We start from the raw sequence: 27,422 nt of genomic DNA, 5'->3' as shown, positions 1-27,422 counted from the left end.
TTACATTTTTAGTTTCATCCTGATGACTGCAAGCCTGATCTGCTTTGGTTTTTTAACAACAGCTTGAGATTCTCTCTCTTTATCATAATTCTTCAAAATGTTTTGAATTTCTGAGTCCCTTAAAGTATCGTCATATTTATCAGAAATATCATCAGCCCAATCTTTTAATGGTTTAATTGGTGATAAATCTCCAAAATATTCTGTATGATGACAATATGGAATCAACTGTTTTTCATTCTCTATTTTCTTCACTAGCTTTCAAAACATTATCACCTAAACCTTCAATTCCTTGTTTTACTTGTTGAATACAATTGGTAACTGGCTGATCTTGTTTTTTATATTTTTCATATTCTGCTCTTGGTTCTTTTTTCCAAAGCTTGAATTGTAATTTCAGTTCTTCAGCTTTCTTTCTATTTCACTTAGCTTTTTTAACATTGTCCAGATCGTAATTTGCAAACATATGTTAAAGAAGAGAAAACTTTAATTAAACATTTCTAATATCTTTGTTGAACGTTTTATGTTTATGTTTAACATTAATGTCATTATGAAATGTTGTATTTTATTTTTGAACTTACCTTCATTTGGTTTTCTAGTCATGTTTATCATAAAAAAATCCAAACTCATCATTTCAACATTTACCACACGTTTCTTTATGATCATCAAACTTTATATCATCTCCAGTGAAGTCATGGCAAATGTGATTTAAATTTGTGTCATCTTGTCTAAAGATATTTAAAACATTAGATTTATCTCTGACTAATTGTTTTGGTATTTTTGAACAAGTTTGAACTAAATAAAAACAGTTATTCCTTTATGTCTTCCTCTAGTAAAATATTCTCTAACTCTAATCTGAGTTTCAAGTATGAATTCATCAAATACCCCCACAGAATTTACTTGGCATACATCTAATGGAATAATTTCATTATTATTTTTAATAAAGGTAGCAATTTTCTCTTTATGCTTATCTTCAGGCTTTTCATATCTCTTTATAAATTCTTGATATTTTGGTTGATCTAAACTTTTAAAATAGACTTAAAATTATTAATTTTATTCCATTTCAACCATCCTGGATCTAGAATATAATTGCAAAATTTCACGTAATTTTCCCTCAGCCACTTGGTGCTATGTTTGAAGCAGAGTTAGACAAGTACTTACCATGTTTATCTTTTGATTTCTTTTCTGGAATGCTTATTTTTGGTTCCCAATCTGTCATTTAAATTAATAAATTTTTATTAATTTAGATGACTCATATATTTCAATTGAGTGGTAAATCGTCTGTTCTGAAAAAAACATTAACTGTTCCCATGACGGACAGTTACACTAGTGTTTCCCAAGTAGGTTTCTATTCAACTTTTTAACTCCAAATATTACATCAAAAAATAATAAACTCTATTTTGACCAATAAACAACACAAATTCCAACTGGTCAGTATTGTCTGAAAAACTTCGAAATATTTATTCATTCAAAAAAGCTTAATATTCACATTAAAGCAGATGAAATTTTGAACAGATTTACTATTGAGAGTGATATAAAATTGTATATGGATATAAAAGATTATATTGTAAGTCTGCTTGGTTTTAGTAACCAAATTGTTGAGGCTCATAAAGAGATTGTTGCTAACGATGTTCTTAAAATTATTCCATTTGAATTAATAAATATAAATTTTAATTTGGCTGATGGAATGTTTGTAACACATACTTATCATTTTCATTGAGAAACTAATATTATTGCCTTATTCAAGCCTAATGCAGAATTTAGTGGACCAATAATTAATTAACCATATCATCCTGTAAATATTGCTATTTTTGATCCAAATCAAAATTTAGAAATAAGTATAACCTCTGAAAATGTCAGTTTGATTGATTTCAGTGGTTCTTATGTAACAGTTGTTTTAAAAATGTCTTAATAAATTTTTTCCTTAATAAATTAGATATAGTTAAAGCAGCTTTTGTCTCCATCATCAACAAAATCGAGAGTTATCAGTTTTACTCATTCCCTGTGAATGAGAAGACTAAAAGTAATTTAAATGTGATACTGAAATTAACATAAATGTTGGTGATGGGTGGCTTCATCCTAATCTTGCCCAGTTATATGTGAATTTCAGTATTATTGGAAGTGATAGCACAGATTGTCCAGCTTATAATAGAAAATCCAATAAAAATTAATCGATAATTATGTGGCAAAACTTTTTGATTTTATAACAATAAAGAAGGAAAATAATTTTATGTCTAGAAGAGAACCTCCTTTTATTTCCTCATCAGTTTTACTGTATTGGACTTCATCTCTTGCTGATAAAATAGATATGGAAGGGAATATTCTTAATTATGGAAAAATAAAGAGCAAGAAAATTAAGTCTTTATCCATTAGGAATTCTTGGTGAATTTTTAAAGATTATAAGGGAATTATGTGGGAGAGAAATTTAACAGTCTGTTTTACATGGTCATCAAATGCTGGAGATTCTATTCTTTGATGGCCTGATCATGATGATGCTGGATTGAAATAAAAGACACTCTTCTAAAAAGAAGAAAAACTGTTGTAGAATCCATGGAAATTCGTGTACCAATTGTGAAATATGAACCAGATTGTGAATTAGAACAAAGGGAAAATATACTGAAAAATCTGAAACTTCCTATATCTTTTTACGAACTACAAACTGTAGAAGTTCCAGGAATAAGTGCTAAGAATAAATTTGAACTATATAAAGTAAATTACTAAAACTCAGAAGAATCTGATATGCCATATTTCACATTTGTTACATTTCAGACAAATCGTAAAAATAATCAGTTAGTCGACTCTTCATTATTCGATCATGTTAATCTACAGAATACATATTTGAAAAATGGAGGAAATGAAATTTTCCCACAGCAGATGTGGAATACTAATCCTTCAAATAATTTTCTCAAAGCATAAGATGCTTTTAAATGAGTCACACAACTGAAAGCAGATCTGGATATTAGTCTATATAATTTCATAGCGAATTGTCCGATTTATGTCATTAATATGACTCAAAGAAAGAATACTGTAACATCACAGAAAACGACTATGGAACTTTGTGCAACTTTTAATGATAATATTCCTGCAGACACTTTAGAATAAGCAGTTATGTATGGTAAGAAAAATCTTTCATATGATGCTTAACACAGAATACTTACTGAAAATATTTAATTATTAATTTTTACTTCTACATAAATGAATGAAAAATTTACAAAATAAAAAATAAACCTCATTCTTATACAAATTATTTAAACATTTTCAAAAAGATAGAGGGAGTAAAAAGTAAAAATTTCGAATAACTCAGCTAAAGGAGTCTTTGACTCTGTCATGTCAGCACTTTGAATTTTTAAAATCAGTTCATATTTGGCTGAGAAATTAGCAAAAAATTGATATATACTGTCACTGGAGCAAGCTCAATGTTACATAAGATCCTGCTCCAAGTGAAGACCAACTCAGACCGAATGCGATTACAATGGGTGGCAGTGCACAACCCATGGCTTTTTATCTTAAGGTCGCACCTTCTCGCTTGGTGACTAGCTCTTACTCTGTCAGTGTGATGGTCATGCCCACTCACTGTGGCTATGAGCCAACTCTCACTGCGGCAGAACCGTGCAACCTCCTTAGACATTCTATTCGCCTAATACAACTACTAACTTCTAAACTACTAAACTTATGTGGCGTTTCAAAAGTTTCGAGAGTGTATGATAGCTGGCGTTAATGGAAGTTCGATTGCAGTTAACAGGGGAACACATTTGGTTTCAAACGCAAATAATTCTTTTTTTAAACTTAATTTTTACGATTACACTCATATTTATGTCTTTTTGACATGGGTTCTCTATTTACAAAATATATTAAAGTGAAAAATATTACCTATTTTCATCAAAATTCGTTCATAAAAGTAGAGCTTTTAGAAGGTACTTTGAAACTTGAAGTCCAACTATATATACAGATTGCCAGCGCTATTGCCTTGCCCTTCAAGGGCAAAAGCTGAATTGCTGTAGAATTGGTTCGGCTGCCCAATACTATTGTAATTTGCTTATTTCATCCACTGCTGCAGCTCATCAAGAAGAAGACGTCAACATCCGCCGTCACCAACCCTTCCAGTTCATGCCCATATGAAGTGCCGAGATGCTGCCAGAAGAAGATGATGGGTGGGTGACGAGAAGCAATCAAAGTCACAGAACAATAGCTACATTTAGCAAAGAGCCCGGAGGGTGAAAAAATGAAATAAAAATAGTACCATCAAGAAGGAAAAAAAACCCTCTGGTTTCCTTCAAATGGTGCCAAAGGTTAAGCACCGTTTGACAACGACTATATTTTTAAAAACAACTCTTCATAAAAATGTTATTGATGCTAGTCAACAATTTTCATTAAACAACTCATTTTATTTATTTTCTTACATCCAACTTTTATAAAAGAAATTGTATTAACTTTATTTTCTTACGTGCACCTTTGTAAGAAACTTGTTCTTCTGAATGAAAATGGGGTGAGCTAGACCTGAACTATTGGAGTATAGTAGGAGGAGAAGGGTGATTGTGGATAATTTCTAACGAACTCGGAGGGTGACGCAGAAAGTGAGGCAGTGAGCCACACTCCCCCGTTTCCTCCTACTTACATAGGACAAGAAGGGACCTGTTTTATATGTAGTGAGACTGGACACCGCCGTACAAATTTCCCCCGTCTTGTCACGGTCTTACAGTCCAATTACGAACAACGTAAAAGGCTAACTTTGGCGTATCTGTTTCCCCAAGTGACATTCATTATGCCTAAACATGTTTCTGAAGGGCAACGCAAGCCGTTGCGTGATGCTCCTACGCATTTCCGCCATTACCCTCGCGTCGAGACTTGACCACTGTAGCTTCCGCGCCGCCACCACCTTCACTTCAAAACAAGCGTAGATGGACGCAAGACCGTGAGGAATTAGACGATTCCTCTACGTTTCTCCACTCATCTGAAAAGGTTCCGATCGAGGGGGCGTCTCACCCCCCTGAGTTTATACGGGGTGATAACATGTCGGTTGTTATTGAAGATTCGAAACCGTCCAGCACTCCCTCCGGCTGAGACAGCCTCTTTACATCACATGAGGATAGTCCTGTTCTTGAGCTCCAAACAACATCTACGGATCTGACGGACATCTTCCTCAAACCCACTCACGTTGCCCATGTGGCAATCGCCTTCCACTACACCCGCAACAACAAAATTTTCTACCTTGAGCCCGTGACATCTCGAAAAAGAAAAAAAACAGAAATAGGGTAGAAGAGAGGGATCCACCTCTTTATATTCAGATTCATCTGTTGACTCTGTCTTGGACTGTTAACGGTCATTTGCAAGTAATCAACTGCATAGTTTTGGTAAGCGGTAGACGCAGGCTTATACCTTTCTTACCTCTAATGTGATCAGAATTAGTTCCGAGCTTAGACTTACGTTGCTGCGACAATTTATTTACGATTCAGGTGCAGATCTGATATTTTTGCAAGAAGTGTTATTTGAAAATTTTTATGTTCCTGGCTTTTCTACTTTCTTTAATAATGCTCCTGAACTATCTACTGGTACTGCGTTATTTTACAGAGAGGGAATAACACTGACTGATTTCGAAGTTCTTGATAACGGTCGAGGATTAGGCTGCACTTTTTGTGACCTTGTTTTGATTCTGCTTTGTGCCCCTTAAGGATCTGATCGCACCACAGATCGCGCCCGTTTTTATAAAGAGGATATAGTTTACTTATTTCGTGAAACTATGCAGAAACTTCTATTAGGCAGAGACTAGTTATTTTGCGTCCTGTGGATCAGAGCGCTAATTTTAATTACAGTAAGGAGCTACATGATTTGGTCCGTTCTTCGAAAGAACGAGATTCGTGGATCCGTCAAAATCCCGTTCTTGTCAGGTATACGCATTTTGCAGCTACTTCCAGCAGCCGACTCGATTGCTTTTATCCCTCTGACTCTTCGTGTGCACAGCTGTCAGGGATGAACGTGATACCGACTTGGTTCACTTATCGCTGTGCCGCAACTGTAACTTTAAATCATGTGTCGCAACCAGTAAAACTCTGTCACCTTCCCTGAATGTTGAACGCATTCCTCTTAAAGCATCCTTACTTCGAGATTATCGTTCGAGAGGTTTGTATCCGTAGCTTGCGTTAGCAGGACCCTTATTCTTCTTATGGAATGGTGGTCAGGGCATGGCAAGCCTTTGCTCCGGAAAGAGTTAATGCGTTACAGCGCTGACAGGGCGAGGGATCTCCGTCGAACACAGAAATTTTATTGTTCCGTCTTGCGTCAATTTTATGACGGTACCAGACATGTTACCTTACGGATTATGGATGTCCGCCATGTTAAGGCGAAACTTCTTTAGTTAAAGAGGCAACAACTGGAAGCACTCAGGGTGCAATCAAAATCCCGCTCTTTCCTACAGGATTATGGTTCAAATGGCTCTGAGCACTATGGGACTCAACTGCTGTGGTCATAAGTCCACTAGAACTGAGAACTACTTAAACCTAACTAACCTAAGGACATCACACACATCCATGCCCGAGGCAGGATTCGAACCTGCGACCGTAGCGGTCGTGTGGTTCCAGACTGTAGCGCCTTTAACCGCTCGGCCACTCCGCCCGGCCCTACAGGATTAACTGACTTCCTTGTATCACCTTATCCGGTTGCGGACGCGTTGCAAACGAGCGCGTACCACTTCCCTCACTCACACCGATGGTCACATACTGACTTCCCAATGTCACATTTCCACAGCAGTCTATCATTACTTCACTGACCTTTATGATGATCCTGCTACTGATACGATTGTCCCTCGTGGGTTTACTCGTCTCCTCGATTGCGTGATTACTCCTGCATGACTTTACTTGCGATGATAGATATAGCCTTATTATTCATTCGCCAACGCAAAAGTCGCGGGGACTAGACGGAATTCCTAAGCAATTTTGACCTCTTATAGATGATTCCATTACGTCACTGGTAAATGAGGTGAACCGGGAAAGGGGGAGGGAAGTTGATTCCTGACCTTTGAGATTGGTAAAATCGTTCTAATTCCGAAGACAACTGGACTTCCAGACATTGATAAATCCCGCCAGATCACACTACTTAATTTCGATTACAAAACTGTCCTCCAGGTGGTTAATAGCAGTTTGTCAATACAGCTAGAGAAAAGTCTTCCTGTCCGCCAAAGCTGTGTGCCTAGGCGCACGATTCTGACTTCTGTAATAGAGCGTCATGACGTTGTCTCGGTGGCTGCAGTGACTTCTATTTCTGGAGCCATACTTTTTACTGATTATAATAAGGCATTTGACCGGGTCAGTTACGGTTTCTTAACGCAGGTGCTCAAGGCGACCGGCTTCAATCATACTGCGTATCAGGTATTATCTTGCCGTTTTACTGGTATTCACGCATCTGTCATAGTGAATGGACAATTTACTCACCAGGTCACCATCCAACGGGACTTACCAAAGAGGAGCCCCCTCTCTATGTCGCTTTTTGTTTGTCCTTATCGCCGTATTGCTGATCAATTAAGTGGCTGGAAGATATTAGGAGAAACCTTATCGATACGAGCGTACGGGGAAGATGTTATGGTATTGGTACGTCATGTCGATGATCTACCCTTGCTCAAGGACATATTGGATTCCTTTTGTTCTCTCTCCGCAGCCCGCATTAGTGTATGGAAATATACCTTACTACCACTGCAGGGTTTTCAACACGTTGTCATTCTACGGGCAACGGTTGTTTCTCGCCACCAATCACATAATAAAAGGCAAGGCCTCCGGTCCATATTGTATACTAGTCAGGTTCCTCTCAGAGTATGCTGATAAAATAGCTCCATATTTAGCAGTTATATACAACCACTCGCTCTCAGAAAGATCCGTACCTAATGACTGGGAAATTGCTCAAGTCACACCAATAGCCAAAAAGGGAAGTAGGAGTAATCCGCTGAATTACAGGCCTATATCACTAACGTCGATTTGCAGTAGGGTTTTGGAACATATACTGTATTAGAACATTATGAAGTACCTCGAAGAAAACGATTTATTGACACATAGCACGGTTTCAGAAAATATCGTTCTTATGAAACACAACTAGCTCTTTATACTCATGATGTAGTAAGTGCTATCGACAGGGGATGTCAAATTGATTCCATATTTTTAGATTTCCAGAGGGGTTTCGACACCGCTCCTCACAAGCGTCTTCTAACCAAAGTCCGTGCCTACGGAGTATCGCCTCAGTTGTGCGACTGGATTCGCCATTTCCTGTCAGAAAGGTTACAGTTCGTAGTAATAGATGGAAAGTCATGGAGTAAAACAGAAGTAATATCCGGCGTTCCCCAAGGAGGTGTTATAGGCCCTATATTGTTCCTGATCTATATTAATGACATAGGAGACAATCTGAGTAGCCGTCTTAGATTGTTTGCAGATGATGCTGTCATTTACCGTCTTGTAAAGTCATCAGATGATCAAAACTACTTGCAAAATGATTTAGATAAGATATCTGTATGATGCGAAAAGTGGCAATTGACCCTGGATAAAGAAAAGTGTGAAGTTATTCACATGAGTACTAATAGAAATCAGCTAAATTTCGATTACGCGATAAGTCACACAGATCTGAGGGCTGTAAATTCATCTAAATACTTAAGGATTACAATTACGAATATCCTAATTTGGAACGATCTCATAGATAATATTGTGAGTAGAGCCAACCAAAGACTTTGATTAATTGGCAGAACACTTAGAAGGTGCAACAGGTCTACCAAAGAGACTGCTTACACTACGCTTGTCCGCCCTATTCTGGAGTATTGCTGTGCGGTGTGGGATCGCATCAGATAGGGCTGACGGATGATATCTAAAAAGTACAAATAAGGGCAGCTTGTTTTGCATTATCGCGAAATAGGGGAGATAGTGTCGCAGACATGATACGTGAATTGGATTGGCAGTCATTAAAACAAAGGCGTTTTTGGTTGCGACGGGATCTTCTCATTAAATTTGAATCACCAGTTTTCTCCTCCGATTGCGAAAACATTTAGTACATAGGGAGAAGTGATCATCACGATGAAATAAGAGAAATGAGGGCTCGCACAGAAAAATTTAAGTGCTCGTTTTTCCCGCGTGCCGATCGAGAGTGGAACGGCAGAGAGACTGCTTGAAGGTGTTTCATTGAACCCTCTGCCGGGCACTTTTTGTGAATAGCAGAGTAATCACGTAGATGTAGATGTATTTGTAGGGAAAATTTCAGAAAATATAAAAAATAAAATAAAACAGTTAAATAAAAAACCCACGTATCATGTTCATGTGCGGGACCAGCATAGTGACAGGTGGGGGAATGCATCGTGGCCTGGCCTCGGGTTTTGACCACTGCCCATCTCTCCATCCAGCCTGAAGCTGAATGTGTCCATTCATTCCTGTAAATACAACGAAAAAAAGAAACGTGCGTAATGCAACAGAATCCGAACCTTGAGATCCTAGGTTCAAATTCCGGATATGGGCTGGGACTTTTCCTCGTTCCAGTCGCTCCAGAACGGCTCCATACCCACTCACCCTGCTACAGAATGAATATCGCGTATCTTTTCCGAGAGAAAAAGGTGGCCGTTGCGATAGGCCCTGCACCATCAACCTTCCAGTGCTGCAGCGAAGAAAATCTTCACTATACGAGCTATCAGCGCAACAACCCGGTCGCGGGACTGTGCTGAGGTCTTTCCACTATTTTTAACTTTAATTGGTTATGGCAACTGACATTTTGAATAACGTCTGTATAGAAACAGCTTAGCATTGTTATAAACTGTTATGTATGGCAAAAGATTTTAAAAAAATATTCTGTAACTATCATTGCGTCTAGTAGTTTTCATAGTTAGTCTGACAGTGAGAAGGACGAACGTCACTGTACTGTGTCGTCGACAGCGAGTACCATAAAGAAATATAGAAAGAGCGCAAGCTAAAGTCTTCGAAGGATGGAGATAGAACTGGGCTGTGTCGCGTTGTCAAAGGAATCATGCCGGAATTTTCCTACAGTAACGTAGAGAAACAGCTCAAAATCAAAATCTGGCTGCCTAGGCTGGGATTTGAAATCCCGACCTCCCGGCTGATAGTCCAGTGTCGTACCACTGCGCAACCTCGCTGGGTGTCCACCACGAGTCGATTGGAAACGTTTTTCTTTTGCAAACACGACACACGTTACATATTCAGTAAATTCGTCTTTTTCTCGGTGTCCTCAGTACACTACAGCCACAAGTGCAATCAGAGTGAGAAAACCGAACGAATTACAACTTAACGAGTTAATTCTAAAATGAACTGTAGACTCCGCAGACACGGTCTCATATTGGTTTGTTCGAACAGATAACCTGTGTCGGCCTTACAGCCATCGTCAGATCTGGAAGAGGAAAATAAAAAGAGCAGACAACACGCGGAATCCGCAGCTGTGATATATATTATGTAAACTGAAGGTGGAGGGGGCAGTCGACCGAGGGACGTACCGAGATAGTTCACAGAGGTGTGGTAAGCACTGTGTCCGGGAGGTGCAGTGGGTACTGTAACTACTTGGTAAGCAGGAGATCCAGAGTTCGAAGCCTGGTACACTACACATTTTAACTCTCCGCCACTGACTCCGCATAAAGTCCCGAAGCAGCTAACATGATGAGTTCCTTTCCTCTCTCCCACTCCACCTTCAGGTTACATAATACGTATCACATCTGCGGATTCCGCGTGGTGTCTGTTCTTTTTATTTACCTCCTTCAGATCTGACGATGGCTATAATGCCGAAACAGGTTATCTCTTCGAACAAACCAATATGCGACCTTGTCTGCGGAGTTTACAGTTCATTTTAGAATTAACTCGTTAAGTTGTAATTCGTTCGGTTTTCTCACTTTGATTGCATTTGTGGCTGTATTGTACCGAGGACATCGAGAAAAAGACGAATTTATCGAGTATGTAACGTGTGTCGTGTTTGCAAAGAAAACGTTTCCAACCGACTCGTGGTGGACACCAAGCGAGGTTGCGCAGTGGTACGACACTGGACTCTCAGCCGGGAGGTCGGGATTTGAAATACCAGTCTGGGCAGGAAGACTGATTCTGAGCTAGCTTACTGCAGGAAAACTACGTGTAATGTCCCAATGCAGCTGACATCATGCGTTCCTTTCCTTTCCTTTCCTTTCCTTTCCTTTCTTATCCCTCCACCTTCAATTTACATAAAAAATAACGCTTTCAAGATTTGTGAAATCATAAAAGAGCGTAAGTTAATTACATATAAAAATCAAGTTATTTGTTGGAAGGAGTGTAAAGTAACCCACATTTCTAACGTGACTTCTTTCAATAAAGTGATCAGATATTTTATACATAGTTGTAATCTTCGTCAACTGTGGTATACATTTCAGAATGAAATTCAGTAATCAGTTGCAGTTATTTTTATTTTCTTTTACTGGTTTCGATAAATTAATTTGTTATCTTCAGAAGTCTACAAAATTGGTTATTGTAAATCTTTAGACCTTGGCTATACATTTACGTAATGTATAAGAAGTATATTAGAAAAACTTTCTTAGTATTGAATTAGCAGATGTCAATATCCTCTTCGCAGAAGCATAATACCGTATTACTTTCAAAAAGGTACATATTGTATGTGATAATTGCAAACACATTTAAGATCCGCTTTCGTGAGCACTTGCTCAACATGGACGGTGAGTATCCATACAAGTCTACTTTTGCAGAACATCTCAAAAGCGAGAAACATCCTCCCCTTCTATCCTTACTTAACATGGAAATTTTGCGTATACTTGGCAAGGGTTAAGAAATGAACCTTTTCGGAGAATTTGAAATATATAAATGTTCCGATCTAATTCAAAAGATTTCTTGAGGGATCAACTTGCATTAAAAATTTGAACGCGTAGAACCTCTTATGAAATGTGAAAATTTGATCATTTCTTTTATATATTACAACTTTGTGCCATTTTTTCAAATTTATTATATATAACTGCTTTACGATCCTTTTTAAATGCTTTTATACATGTACCTTGCTACTGGCACAACAGTTTCACATGAACATAGATGTGATGCAGTTTGTATTAACTAGCAATCTGTCAATCTGTATTTACAATAATGAAATACAGCATGTACGTTTTTGGCCATATTATGGCAACATGCTTCTACGGAGAAGATACTGACAGCTGCTGAACTAACATTAAGTATGTTCTGTAATGTATTCTTTACGTAAATGTATAGGCAAGTTCTAAAGATTTATAATATCCCTAAGTTTTTAGGCTTCTGAAGTTGATAAATTAATTTGTCGAGACTGGTAAAGTGAAATAAAAGTATTTGCAACTGACGACTGAATTTTATTCTGAAATTTGTCAGTTGCATGGGTCAAGTTGGGGAGAACAATTCTAAACTTCTGTCACTGAATGCTTGGAACTAAACTGATGGCTGAACATATGCTCCTCTATTAGCGAGAAGACGAGGTGGAACAGTTAATGTCAAAAACGTGACTTAGATGTGTCAATACTGTATATTTAACTCATTACAACAGCAGGCTTTATCAGGAGCAAGAGAGTGGATACCGTAAGAAAAATCCATCACTGAATTATTCACGGCAGACAATACATATTTATTAGCAATATTAAGGAAAGACAAAAATACAGCACAAAATATTTTTCGAGATTTTACCTTATAATTATAAAATACAGGGGTACACAATAAAAGATCTTTCGTAGAGGAAAACGCTTTGCTATATTATTCATCACAAACAATACACATTCTTTCGCAGTACTGTGGAATGATAAATATATGGCACTATAAAATTTGTCAAGGTGGCATCTTATAGTTAAAAACTAACGGAATACACAATAAAAGATCTTTTGCAGAGGAAAATGCTTTAATCTGTTATTAATTAGGAACAATATATATTTCTTCGCTGTATTGTGAAATGACAAATATATGGCACTACAAAATTTTTCAAAGTTGCATCTTATAGCTAAAAAAATACAGGAATACATAGTTAAAGATCCTTGATCAGAGGTACTTAGTTACATAGGGCAAGTCACGACAAAGAGTTAAATACGCTGAGTGTCAGTTACACTGTGCACACAGCCGCCATATCGACGCCTACCACAGCCAATGCCTCCTGGCGTGAGAGCCAGAACTTATTGATGGCGAGTTTCGCCACCACCTACGCCAGAAAGGACGTGGCGTTGGGGGCCAGAACGAGAAACCCAAAGATGGTTTAGGTCTGGTAGGAGTACGGATCGTGGTAGTGGTCGTTGTACTTGTGATCGTCGTAGAACTGGTTGGTATATGTGGTCTCAAGGTGGTTGTAGTAGTGGTTGTACTGGTGGTAGTAGGTGGCAAGCTGGGAGTCGTACTTTGAGGCAGTTCACTCGTCGTTGTTACTGTTGGTGCAGATGTTGGACTGGCAATGGTTGGTGAAGCATCAGTTGGTACATTAGTTGGCTTTATTGTAGTAGTAGTAGTAGTAGTAGGTGGATTTGTGGGAGCTACTGTTGGCACATCTGAAGGAGTGGCGGTAGAAGGAATTTCAGTTATAGTTGGCCTTGTTGTTGGGGCTTCTGTGGGTGGGGTGGTAGCTGGAGTACGTGTAGGTTCTTCTGTGGGCTCTTCTGTTGGTATCTCAGTGGGAGGATTTGTAGGTTTTTCTGTTGGTGCGCCTGTAGGAGCCTCAGATGGTTCCTCTGTGGGAATGTCTGTTGGTTCTTGTGTTGGCACTGCTGTAGGAGCTTCTGTTGGATCTTGTGGTTCTTTTGTTGGCTCCTCTGTTGGAGCTTCTGTGGTTGCATCGGTTGGCTCTTCTGTTGGTGCCTCTGTGGGCTCTTCTACTGGTTCTTCTGTTGCCGAGTCTGTGGGTTCTTCTGTTGGCTCTTCTGTTGGTGCTTCTGTTGGCTCTCCTGTCGGTTCTTCTGTTGGAACTTCTGTAGGAGCATCAGTTGTTTCTTCTGTTGGTGCTTCTGTGGGAGTTTCTGTTGGCTGTTCTGTGGGATCTTCAATTGGCTCTTCTGTTGGTGGCTCTGTGGGAACATCTGTTGGCTCTTCTGTTGGTGGCTCTGTGGGAAAATCTGTTGGCTCTTCTGTGGGATCTTCAGCTGGCTCCTCAGTTGGTTCCTCTGTAGGATCTTCTATTGGTTTGTCTGTTGGTTCTTCTGTAGGATCTTCTATTGGTTCCTCAGTTGGTTCTTCTGTAGGATCTTCTATTGGTTCCTCAGTTGGTTCATCTGTGGGATCTTCTATTGGTTCCTCTGTTGGTTCTTCTGTTGGATCTTCTATTGGCTCTTCTGTGGGGTCATCTATTGGCTCCTCTGTTGGTTCTTCTGTTGGATCTTCTACTGGCTCCTCAGTTGGTTCTCCAGTGGGGTCTTCTATTGGCTCCTCTGTTGGTTCTGCTGTTGGATCATCTATTGGCTCCTCTGTTGGTTCCTCTGTTGGATCTTCTATTGGCTCCTGTGTTGGTTCTTCTGTGGGGTCTTCTATTGGCTCATCTGTTGGTTCTTCTGTGGGGACTTCTATTGGCTCCTCTGTTGGTTCTTCTGTGGGGTCTTCTATAGGCTCTTCTATTGGTTCTTCTGTGGGATCATCTATTGGCTCCTCTGTTGGTTCTTCTGTGGGGTCTTCTATTGGCTCCTCTGTTGTTGGCTCTGTGGGAGTATCAGTTGGTTCTTGTGTAGGAGGGTTTGTTGGTGGCTGAGTAGGAGGATTAGTTGGTTGTTCTGTTGGTTGCACTGAAGTAGTTTGGGTTGGCAACTCAGTTGTTGTTGTTGTAGTTGTTGGTTGCACTGAAGGAGTGTGGGTTGGCAGCTCAGTTGTTGTAGTTGTAGTAGTTGTAGTAGTTGTTGGAGGCTGATGAGCTGCACAGCCCGCTTGGTCTGGCCAGTCACATATCATAAGGGTTGGGTTGAACTCTGTGCCACTCGGGCACGGCATCAGTACTCCATGCCCATTTGCGCAGGAGTAGTACTTGGTGCAGTCTGTTGGGTGTGGCACGTTTATTTTGTAGTTGGGGTCACTTTGTGGCAGACATCCCGAATCGTCTTCTGCCCGAGGCATTCCTTTCGCCTGGGCTATCAGACTTACCAGGAGCAAACTCAAAATTCCATTTGGCCGTCCTGAAAAAGTAATTAAAATTTGTTAGAACATTTGTGAGGCTAGCTCCGTCCATTTACACAGCTATATAAGCATTATCTATTACACTTAATGAATGACACTTTTCGTTTTGTGCAAAACATGTTCATATCTTTTGTCTCTTGACTACCATCATGGAGTTAGATCTCTATAACATATAGTTTACGAACTGAGTTTCAGCTTTTAACTGTTCAACATAATAATGTCTCTACCTTCAAGAAGAAATCATAGTACTCTAACGTAAATGCACAGTTCTTGATAAGTACAACGAAATTCAAAGAACTGTCTCATACTCCTTGTAAGAACGTAATTAGTATATCCAAACTCACATTAAAAGTTTTGATGGATTTTAGAAATTGACTAGACAATATTTTAAATAGGAATTAATGTACTGAAATGTTCTGTTTTCATACTACAGAAACTAACAATTAACACAGCCTATTCTACTTTTAGCGTCTGCTGGATGGAAAAAAAAACTCAATGGCCAGTACCGTATGGTCACTTGTATTCAATCATTTACTGTGTCATACTCTTCATAAGGAGCTTGTGGAAGTCTGTATGAGGGAGCAAGTCGCTATTGCGCCGATCTACCGGCGTTAACTCGATCTTTACCAAACGATAGGTGGTATTTCCCTTTACTTAGACCTCAGCTGCCGTTATAAGACTGAACTTATCTGTTCCTCTTGTCTCATCAAGGTAAATAATGCTTGACTGCATCAGAAATGTAACCCGGGTCTCAATATGCACGCAGACGGACACTGGGCAGCAGAACGGGAATCATTCCTTGCAACCAAGGTTATTCCTAAATTTGTGAACTAAAGGCGTTGTGGTGACAATGTCCAATCACAGACATTACCTTAATAGTAGACCAACAGTGACGAGGAGTGTACAACGGCGTATGTTACTGTAGAATGTTTCGATTGTTACTTAGCATTGAGAAATGGTAGCAAATCAACTCTCTTGCACCAGAAAGGCCTACATGATGTTTAGTTTTTTGCAAATATAATAATTACTTCCTATAGTGACTTTCTGTAAGTCTTTTAGATCATAAAAAGAGAAATGACCAGACAAGATCTGATTGCAATAATGATGATGCACTTTAGAGATGCGTCACATCATTTACATATTTAGGGTTAACACTAGGAAGTGATATGAAATTGAACGAATACGGAAAACTGTAGTAGCACAGGTGCCTGAAAGATTTAGATTTGTTGGTATAATTCTCGGAATGTCAAGGTACGTGTAGGGGAAGTCGAATACAAGACACTAGTGCCATCAATTCTAGAGTACTGCCCCAGCGTTTGAAGTCCTTAACAGGTGATCAGCTATTTTTCCTCACTTAAGACACGAATGGAATAATGGCAGAAAAATCTCTGACTGTGTTACGAAATGCCCTCCACCTTGCTAAATACATACATACACGTAGGAATCTAAAATGTAGATTCCATAGTCACTGCAGAAAGAGGAAGTTCATTTTACCTGTTTGTACCTCTAGTATGGATACTGTACTTTCCTAGTGATAAGTGGTAACGACTAGGCCTTCGTAACAAGATTTAAAAGTGTGAAAATGTGGAATGGAATTTAGAAACACGTTGTAGATGGGGAGCTATGAAACATTCTTCGTCTCCTGGTGCCTAACTTCGGGATCAACAAGACCAGTGAGGTAAACCTTGAATGTTTGAGACGAAATTTACTGTCTCTCATTCGCACTCTAGCTCAGTCCCCGTGCGGAAACCATAATTATAGAACTGGAATTTCACATCTTATTCTGAAATCTGAGTCATGATTAAACGCAACTTTTCTTCAAGAAGCACTTGTGACACTCCCTATGACAGCGAAGATCTGATAGCACTACTAAACGAAGCGATAAAAGCGCCTTGCTTACAGTTCTTGTTCTGAGGATGGAATCCCTCTACCATCGCAACATTATTCATGATTTTTGCATCTATTGGGCAACACACACAACGAGACACACAAAAGCAGCCTTTTCAGGTGAAACCAAAACTGGAAACCACACACTCCAATCAATAAATGACAAAGAGTCATGTACGTTTAAAACAACCGCCAAGCCAACGACTTGGGCCTACACAGTCCGTAGTTCTTGGCGTTTTCCTCGTCAGTATTGACTATCAGCAGAGCAGTGTACTGTAGTTCGCAGCACATTTTGACAATAGCAAAGATAAACAAGTTAAACGGAATGCTGAGTATACGCATCATTTTGGAAAAAAAAAAGACAATCCCAATGCTCCACTCGCATGTGAAATATCTTGAAGTGTTTCCACGAAGAGTACGGCCATCCCTGATCCAAGTACCCTGTCATTTTCATTTTCTTTCCAAATACTCTGAAGAAAAAGCTTAAGGTTTCAGGGCTGTGTGAGAGACGCCATCTCCAGAATAAACTGCCTCTGCGATATCGTTCGTCACTATATTTCGAAAAAAGCTACATTTTTTGTTTTTCTTTATTCGTCAATTAATTCTCCCCCATGGTTGCGACCTGTCCTCGACTATAGAAGCGACTTTCTGCTTACATAATTTTAATGAAAATTGACATAATAATGTACAATAATAAAGGAAGTTAAAATACGGTATTAAAATTGTAAAATATGGTATTGCAAATGCTGATGCTGTATAGTGCTGAGTGACGAGCTGATTTTGGTAGATGGTCTAAGGATGATTGCGAGGGGAGAGCAAGAAGTGTCTTCCACTTCGTTAACTCGAATACCCATCAACATCAACGACACTGCTTAAATGCTTCAACAAAATATTCGTCCTAATAACACATTTCTTACCCTAATCGAACCTCATTTTGTGGAAGTTACAACATAGAACTGACCTATAACTAATAGCAAATGTACATATCTTCTCGGATTTCTGAGTTGGAAAGCGAGAATAGGTTGAAGCTATCTTGAAATTTCCGATTAAGCATCTGGAGTTGAGCAAACGGAAGTGTTCTTTATCAACACAAAATAAACAGGACTGGTCATATTATTAGGGTACTATTTGTCGTGACGTATTAATAAGTGTGTTTTCTGACTTGGAACTGTGTCCTTAAAAAATGTTCAAATGTGTGTGAAATATTATGGGACTTAACTGCTAAGGTCATCAGTCCCTAAGCTTACACACTACTCAACCTAAATTATCCTAAGGACAAACACACACACCCATGCCTGAGGGAGGACTCGAACCTCCGCCAGGATCAGCCGCACAGTCCAGGCCTGCAGCGCCTGAGACCGCTCGGCTAATCCCGCGCGGCAACTGTGCCTTAACTCTATAACACATGTCATCTAAATCTGTCAAATCAATACCAGTGAACAAGCAGTTTACTACAGATGTAGTCTTTCGTTCCGATTGAAGCTAAAAACGACAGAGCTCTTGCGTAACCTCACGGATCTTCACATTAAGAAATATTTTTAGCGGTGGAAAAGACCGAATGCACGCCTGTGTATCGTCTGAGACGGGTCTTAAGTTCAAGACGACCACAACTAACTGAAAACTCCATAAATGTTCAGTTTTTCCTCAACAATTTCATTTCTTCTCGTACTCAACATTTACTGACGGAACATCCAAACATGCTTGTAGCAAAACACTTGGTTCGAGTCAAAGTGTTATAATCTTAGGACACTGTTCCACTCATCTGATCTTCAACATTCTTCCGTAACACCACATTTCACAGTATCCTATACTCTACTTGTCACACCTGTTTATAGTCCACGTTTCGTTTCTGTACAACGCTACACTCCAGTCCAATATCTTCAAAAAGACTTCTTAAGACTTATATTTTTATTCGATGCTAACATATTAATATTTTAAAAAAGGCTTTCCTTGTTACTGACAGTCTGTATTTTATGTCGACTCTGCGATGGTCATAGTCAGTTATTTTTCTGCCCAAACGGAAAACGTATCTACTACTTTTAGTATCTCATTTCCAAATTTAATTGGAACCACAGGATCGCCTAATTTAGTTTAACTTAATTCCATACTCTTATTGTACTTTAGTTGATGTTCATCATACAATTTTTTTTCAAGACACTGTCTGTTCTAGTCAACTGCTCATCCATGTCCTATCCCGTCACTAGCAGAATTACATTGTCATCAGCAAACCTAATGGTTCTTATTTCTTCTCCCTTAAGTATACCTTTCTTTCCAAATATGTCATTGGTTTCCTTTCCTGCTGGCTTAATGTACAGCTTGAACGATATGAGGGAGAGGCTACCAACTTTTCTCACTCTCTTCTCAGCTACTGTTTCCCTTTGATACCCTTCGACACAAACTTCAGTCTGGTTTCCATACAAGTTGTAGATAACTTATCGTTCCTCATATTTTTCCCTCTTATCCTCAAAATTGCAAAGAGCGTTGTCTAGTCAACATCGTTAAAATCTTTCCCTAAATCTTCAAATACTGTAAACATTGGTTTGCCTTTTACGGGCTATTTTATAAGAAGAGTCGTAGGGCCAGTACTGCCTTGCATGTTCCCACGTTTCTTCGGAACGCAAACTGATCTTCCCGTAGATCGGCTTCTACGAGATTTTCCATTCTACTATAGATAAGTCGTGTCATAATTTTGCAACTATTATTGCTTTGATATACGTGTGTGATAGAACTACAAGATAATCGTCAAATTTAGCGCGAAAAATGTAACTCAGCATTGAAACGAAGTGGCGGTTGCGACTGCAGATATGTTGATATCCTTGAGTACGTCAGCAAATAACAAAGCGCCAACATTTATATCAAAGAATGATGTCGTATATGAGGGATACAGTGCCGAGAAAAGGCGTCCAGTGTGTTCCAGCTGCTGCTGGATATTGCGCTATGAGTGTTCCTGCAAATCCAGCGCCTTTTATTCGACAGTTTTCCCACAAGAACAACCAACTTCTGTCCCCAAGGACCCTGTTCTCTTTTTTTGGCACCAACAAATTTCGTTTCCCTCCGTTACAAGTTGCCCCCAGTGTATGTATAACCTAAGCAAAAATAACTTAATAGCCATCCACGAAAAGTGTTACTGGAGTAAATTAAACGTTAAATACATCGCTGTGATCGGTGGGTAAATTCTGAAGATGATAAAACTGTTAATTATTTAGCTGCTTCCGAATACAACTAAGTGATACGAAATGAATTCCTTTTCAAAATGGTTAAAATGGCTCTGACCACTATGCGACTTAACATCTATGGCCATCAGTCCCCTAGAACTTAGAACTACTTAAACCTAACTAACCTAAGGACATCACACAACACCCAGTCATCACGAGGCAGAGAAAATCCCTGACCCCGCCGGGAATCGAACCCAGGCGTGGAAAGCGAGAATGCTGCCGCACGACCACGAGCTGCGGACGAATTTCTTTTCTCTACGGATAAACCTAATACAGGGTGTTACAAAAAGGTACTGCCAAACTTTCAGGAAACATTCCTCACACACAAATAAAGAAAATATGTTATGTGGACATGTGTCCGGAAACGCTTACTTTCCATGTTAGAGCTCATTTTGTTACTTCTCTTCAAATCACATTAATCATGGAATGGAAACACACAGCAACAGAACGTACCAGCCTGACTTCAAACACTTTGTTACAGGAAATGTTCAAAATGTCCTCCGTTAGCGAGGATACATGCATCCACCCTCCGTCGCATGGAATCCCCGATGCGCTGATGCAGCCCTGGAGAATGGCGTATTGTATCACAGCTGTCCACAATACGAGCACGAAGAGTCTCTACATTTGGTACCGGGGTTGCGTAGACAAGAGCTTTCAAATGCCCCCATAAATGAAAGTCAAGAGGGTTGAGGTCAGGAGAGCGTGGAGGCCATGGAATTAGTCCGCCTCTACCAATCCATCGGTCACCGAATCTGTTGTTGAGAAGCGTACGAACACTTCGACTGAAATGTGCAGGAGCTCCATCGTGCATGAACCACACGTTGTGCCGTACTTGTAAAGGCACATGTTCTAGCAGCACAGGTGGAATGTCCCGTATGAAATCATGGCGGTGAATCGAGGAAGTACAGTACATACTGACGAAACTAAAATGAGCTCTAACATGGAAATTAAGCGTTTCCGATCACATGTCCACATAACATCTTTTCTTTATTTGTGTGTGAGGAATGTTTGCTGAAAGTTTGGCCGTACCTTTTTGTAACACTCTGTATACAGAAGAAAATACATTTTCGATTGAGCACTCCTTATTCATAGAAGTAAAAACACCAAAAGAAAAGCTGAAGGAGCAGAAACTTCACAATATTGTCTAAGGTTGAGACCTTCTACTATGCTCATAGAGGGCCACAGTCACATTTAGATAGAAGACATGAGCTGCGTCAGAACGCGCCAAGAAGACTATTAACTCGATATATCACGTACTGATTTCCAAGTAGATTCCACTAGGCCTCTAGCCATTACAAATTCAGACAGCAAACTATTTCTAAGTATTATTTGTAACGTATTCTGCTTTGTTCCTAGTGTGCGGAGGCAAAAAGCAGATCGCCAGTGAAGTTTATTCGTGTGATGGGCGAGGATTCCAGTGCACTATTATACTCACATAAAGTAAATTTTGTGTGATAACGATGCATGGCAGAGCATTATGAGAAGTTCCAGTAACTGTGCTGGCAAGCCTTCACCTTACGTGCGCATGTTGTTACCTCTCTTCTGAGATACGGCATACACGAATGTTGCAATCACCTTCATTACTACAAGTGGAATTTTTGTTTCAGTATTGCACTTCCTTACGATCATTCAAAGACAATACTATCATGCAGAGATCAGCATTTTAAACAAACAATCTGATAATGCTAAACACCCTAGCTGATATATCGTTTATATGTATTAGAGCATTAACTATCGTGTTACGTTCCTTGGAGCACACCGGATGTAGCTTTCGTTGCTGTCGAATGCTTGTCTGACCTGTATAACCTACTGGATTCTAGTAATCACAAATTCACTGAGACAGTCACATACTTAAAAGATACTCCGTATGATCGTTTATTGTACAACCAATGGCTTCAGCATCATAGGCACCCTGCGGCCACAATCGTGGGCCACACACTCTCCCTCAACACCGACTGTTCGCATAAATTTACTATTTTATCAATGAAAGGAATATGCCTTAGTCATTAACTCGTTCTTTCGAACAGAAAACAGGACAAGCCTGAATAGGACCTTTGCTCTGAGCGTTCCTTACAAACTTGATCACGTATATAGATATTCCATCTATAGTTTTCGATTAGTCAGCTTGCAAAAACAAAATATGTGACGTAAACAGCCGTATCTTATGATTGTATTGATTAAGAAGCTTTTTTTTTCCAAACCACCAAGGCACCACAGATCTTAGTATTCGACATAAATTTCAACCTGATATCACTGTCTGTTCCAGAGAGAAAGGGATCTCAACAGACAGACAGACATACAGATGGACGCGAAAGAAACAACAACAAAAATATTTTTATATGATATAATTACAGATTAACAATTTTCGGATTTTTTCCTTTATTTGTACTGTGAAACTTTGCTTCTTGCCAAATTTCATGATCCTAGGTCAACGGGAAGTACCCTAGGTTTTTACAAACGAGTTTGCGAACATCAGAATACATGACGTAAATGGCTGTATCTTTTGAACGCATGAACTTAGAAGGTTAAATTTTTTTTCATCACCGAGAGACCTCGTAGACAAGGCAGTACATTAGGACTTTGTCTTTATGAAACAGGTATGCCTCTTCATATTTAAAGCGCACAAATGTAAATTTTGTCAGTACTACTTTTCAGTATGGTCTATGTATTGTTCTTAAGCTGTATTCAGTTTGCGAGTGTATTTATATTTTTCCCATTTTTGCTGCAGATCTGATGATGATCATTAAAGACCGAAACCGGTAATCTGTTAAACAAAAAGATTGTGATCATAGACGGAAATTAAAGGAAACGTATCTCTCTCTTTCCTAGTGTTTATCCCGTCGTATGGGGTCCTCCGTTTTCATGTTTTGATAAATTTATTTTACTTGAAGTTCGTGACCTTCCTGAAACCTCAATTTTCAGTCAACTTAAGGGAGGGAAGTAGTGTGCGCCATCTGTCAATCGTGCAAATTTTTTTCTCTTTTATCGTATTTAACTCTGTACATCGTATTTTCTGAGGCGGAGATCGACAGCCGGCCAGTCATTTTCCTAAGGGAGCATGAAGAATCTTGAAACTACACTCCGGCTGCCAGGTGTACCAGGCCAGCGGCCGTTACCCCGCCAGCGCGCGGGATTAGCCGAGCGGTCTCAGGCGCTGCAGTCACGCACTGTGCGGCTGGTCCCGGCGGAGGTTCGAGTCCTCCCTCGGGCATGGGTGTGCGTGTCTGTCCTTCGAATAATTTAGGTTAAGTAGTGCGTAAGCTTAGGGACTGATGACCTTAGCAGTTAAGTCCCATAAGATTTCACACACATTTGAATATTTTGTTACCCCGCCACGCGGATTCGGTCCGGGTCTGGCTCGTTGCTCTGTCTAGGATGCAAGCTATGCAAAGCAGTTAAACGAAAGTGAGTACGTACAGTATATGACATTCATATTATGAATATGGTGCCCGTTCGAGCGATTAGAAGCTAGCCCTACTGCAACAAATGGTTCAAATGGCTCTGAGCACTATGGGATTTAACATCTGAGGTCATCAGTCCCCTAGAACTTAGAACTACTTAAACCTAACTAACCTAAGGACATCACACACACCCATGCCCGAGGCAGGATTCGAACCTGCGACCTTAGCGGTCGCGCGGTTCCAGACTGAAGCCCCTAGAACCGCTCGGCCACACCGACCGCCCCACTGTAACACTTAAGGACATTACAGGAATGAAAATTATTTCCACTGCTCGTATTTTGATCCACATACTTCAGGTTTCGTGATTGTTGAAGACGGAAACAAACGGGAAAATGTGATAAACGCGGAAGATGTGTTCGGAAACTGATTTCTGTAAAGTCAAGAAGCCGTAGATGTCGACCTCATTCAGGACGCGATTTCCACCTGGCATGAAGGTCTGAATCCTAACGAGGGTTCTCGAACATCATCACACCATTAGAGTAAAATCTTGTACAACCACAATGCACAATTATTCAATAGTACACCCCTGTCTGTCTAAATACCATCTGTTTTCCAAAGACAGAAAATGTTATCTGACAATTGAGCTAGTGGAAGACTTTTGGCTACAGATGGTTGTTAGTAGCAAACAGTGATCCGTTGATGTATCTGTACAAATTTTCGAAATACGATAGCCAAAAGGGAAAAACACAAACTGTAGGCCAACTATCGTAAACTCTGAAGCAAACGGTGTTTTTTGTCCCGTATGACGCGTTGCAGTCTCGTGAAAGAGAACAATACGTTTCCTACGTCTGAAACGCCTGTTATTTTTCATTGCCCTGCGCAATTACTTCATTGTTCGAGCATGAGAACTGCCATTACGAACCCGCCATTTCAACAGACGCCAAATGCTGTCCAACAGCTGCTCTGGTGAAGGAACAGACTGCTGTTGTTTACCAGTCGACAAACTGGTTTCCTTAGCACATAATCGTCGCCCTAAATAACTCCACCACGAATGACCGCAACGTATAGCAATGCGGCTAAGAAGAGTGTTGCATGTATTCATGATACCTCCTGAATGCATTGAAACTTAGTGTAGAATATTTCCATCTCATTTAATATATCCCTTGAACACTGAAAGTATTTCGTCCTGGAATACTAAAAAGTAACTTTTTGGTCGGCTGCCGTGTATTTCGACTGCAACAGATTTGTGCAACGGTAGATGACGGAGGACTCAGTGCACCGTCGGTGAACTCGGTGCAGAAATTTCAGTTGTAGTGCTTATCCGCAAATCGTTTTTAGTGCCTCAACAACTGCTATAGTGAACCACACAATCACTTACAGTATTCTTTGAGTCCCTGTAGTTTATTTTGCTCTAGTGTACGTCTTCTTCATGCGTACTGCAGCGATCAAATTAATAAGGGACTTTTTTCTAGACTTTCGTCTTTAAACCACTTTGATACAGCGTTCAACCAGTGTCTACCCTGCAGAATTTTGTGTACCTGTCAAGTTCTACTTCACTAAAATTCCATCACTAACTGAATTACATTTTCAGATATTTACATTACCCCTGTTTGCGCAGATTAATACAGACGCTGTTGAAAATTATCTAGAACCTGAACTGTCCTCTAGAAAAAAAACGCAGTGATTCCTATAATTTTAATATTTTCAACAATATCCATATTAATACTAGAGGCTATATTAGAATTTATCATGATAGTGAAAAAGGAATCAGACAATGGGAGTATCTAACATCAGTACTATCCATAGCACAAGTAGAAGTATGGTTCAAATGGCTCTGAGCACTATGGGACTTAACTTCTGAGGTCATCAGTCCCCTAGAACTTAGAACTACTTAAATCTAACTAACCTAAGGACATCACACACATCCATGCCCGAGGCAGAATTCGAACCTGTGACCGTAGCGGTCGCGCGGTTCCAGACTGTAGCGCCTAGTACCGCTCGGCCACTCCGGCCGGCACAAGTAGAAGTAGTTTTCAGATTCCTGAACTAGGAGAAAGAAAAAGTAATACTTATTAATGAAGCAATACTAATACATCAGTAATTTACTGATGCCATTATACAATGTGTGTCTAGTATACATGAACTCGAACACACAATAGCGCAAGTTAACACTGAAAGTATGCCAGTATGCTTTGAAAGCAGTAATAGTAGAGCTAAAGTATTGTACAATCAACGAATATGAACAGAAAAACCATGAAAATTAACAATGAAATAACTGAAACTGTTGAAGAGTTTTTTTTGTATTTAGAGCGGTGGAGGTTAACAACCGGATGGATAGAAAAGAAAAATACTGAGAAACATAGCTGGCCTTTAGTGCTCTTGGTAACGCAGAGTCTTCAAAGCTAAGCAGCCGATCATACGACAAGGGAAACTCATTGTCAGTGTCAATAACTGATGAGGAAACGGTTCTATAACAGCGTGCCTCGACAGGTGACGAAAAGAGATATTACTGGAGGTATGGACCATCTGCGCAAATAAATGATTTTTTTTTAAATTGTGCCATACGCGTGTCGCTTCTTTTTATTTCTGAGGCATCTTCAGTGGCGATTTTGTGATATTTTTCCATAGAAATCATTCTGGAGTTGTTCATAGTTGCCCTGCGTGCACCAGGATGCCCGATTTTCGGCGCTTTTGAAGACATTTCAATTGAACGTTTTACTTTCCCTGTGTGTTGGCAGTGTGTCTTTACTTTAAATGCAGTGACAGTGAAGCGTTCAGTTAAAATGCAGGCATCGTGGTGTACACAAACCAACTGAGCACAACTCCAGAACGATACATATGAAATAACTATATCACAAATTGGCAAGTGACGGTGGTTCATAAGCAGAAACTAGTAAAACGCGCGTATCACAACGTAAAAAGCCTTATATTTAGTTGTATGGACGGGCCGCATCTCCAGGAATGCAAAAGCAACTGAAGAACGACAGAAAACATAAAAAAAATTCGAAAGAAATATGTTGGCAATTACTTGGAGGTGAGGTAAGAAAATTGATCAGAGAACAAACTGAAGTGGAAAGTGTAATAATGATCGTACTGAAAATGAGGTGGAGGTCGGAAGGACGTGTAGCCAGGCTTTTGAATGACACACTGACCAGGAAAGTTCTCTGCGAGAATCCAAGATCGAGACGACAGCCTAATATGTGGAGAGACGATATTAGAAGATATTCAGCACCAGCATGAATGAATATGGCCGAAGGCTCAATTGCGAGGAGAGAAAAATCTGGAGGAGGCCAGCGAATGTCAAAGCGTAGATAATGAAGATGAGATAGCTGTTAATACGTTTTCCCTCCCACTGCTTTGTTAGTACTGATAGAACTATTCACAGTATATCTACCACTAACGTTCCCCTTCTTCCTCGACCGTTCTTTCTAGTATTCACGTTGTCACATAAATTACATCATCTTGCATTTTGGAGCGACGAATAAATGCGTATGACACGTCCAGCCCTTGTTTTCGAGACCGTCTCGGATGCCGATTCCTTCCATTCGCGAACATTGCTCATCGCGACCACATCTCTCAGAAGGACTTACACTTTCAACTGTCCCTTCGGCTATTTCTGTAGGACGAGCACCGATAATACAATAGTTTTGGATCCCAGTCTTAGTCCTAGATTTACCTCTAATAACTTTTAAAAATCATGAATAATCCGATACGAGTAACAGAAGTCGTCTTATGAAGAACAAATTATTCACTAGTTCCACCGTAAGGATACAAATTCGATAGTGGAGACCAAGAGAGCTGAGATCAACTGAGAGGAATATCGGAATGGACTTACCCAT

At 39.8% G+C, this 27,422-nt stretch overlaps 1 protein-coding gene across 1 annotated transcript; it reads right to left on the bottom strand.

The window, feature by feature from the left end:
* Nucleotides 1-27,422, bottom strand: LOC124712221 (cell surface glycoprotein 1-like). The gene is made up of 3 exons (XM_047242515.1): nucleotides 27,419-27,422; nucleotides 13,232-14,695; nucleotides 1-200 (listed from the first exon to the last, which is right to left on the bottom strand). The coding sequence occupies exons 1-3, from the start codon at nucleotides 27,420-27,422 to the stop codon at nucleotides 1-3; spliced, it is 1,668 nt and encodes a 555-aa protein (XP_047098471.1).

This window comes from Schistocerca piceifrons, chromosome 8 (genome assembly GCF_021461385.2).
Source record: "Schistocerca piceifrons isolate TAMUIC-IGC-003096 chromosome 8, iqSchPice1.1, whole genome shotgun sequence".
Taxonomy (NCBI): Eukaryota; Metazoa; Arthropoda; class Insecta; order Orthoptera; family Acrididae; genus Schistocerca; species Schistocerca piceifrons.
The sequence above is the reverse complement of the archived record's forward strand: the minus strand, read 5'-3'. Positions and strand labels throughout refer to the sequence as shown.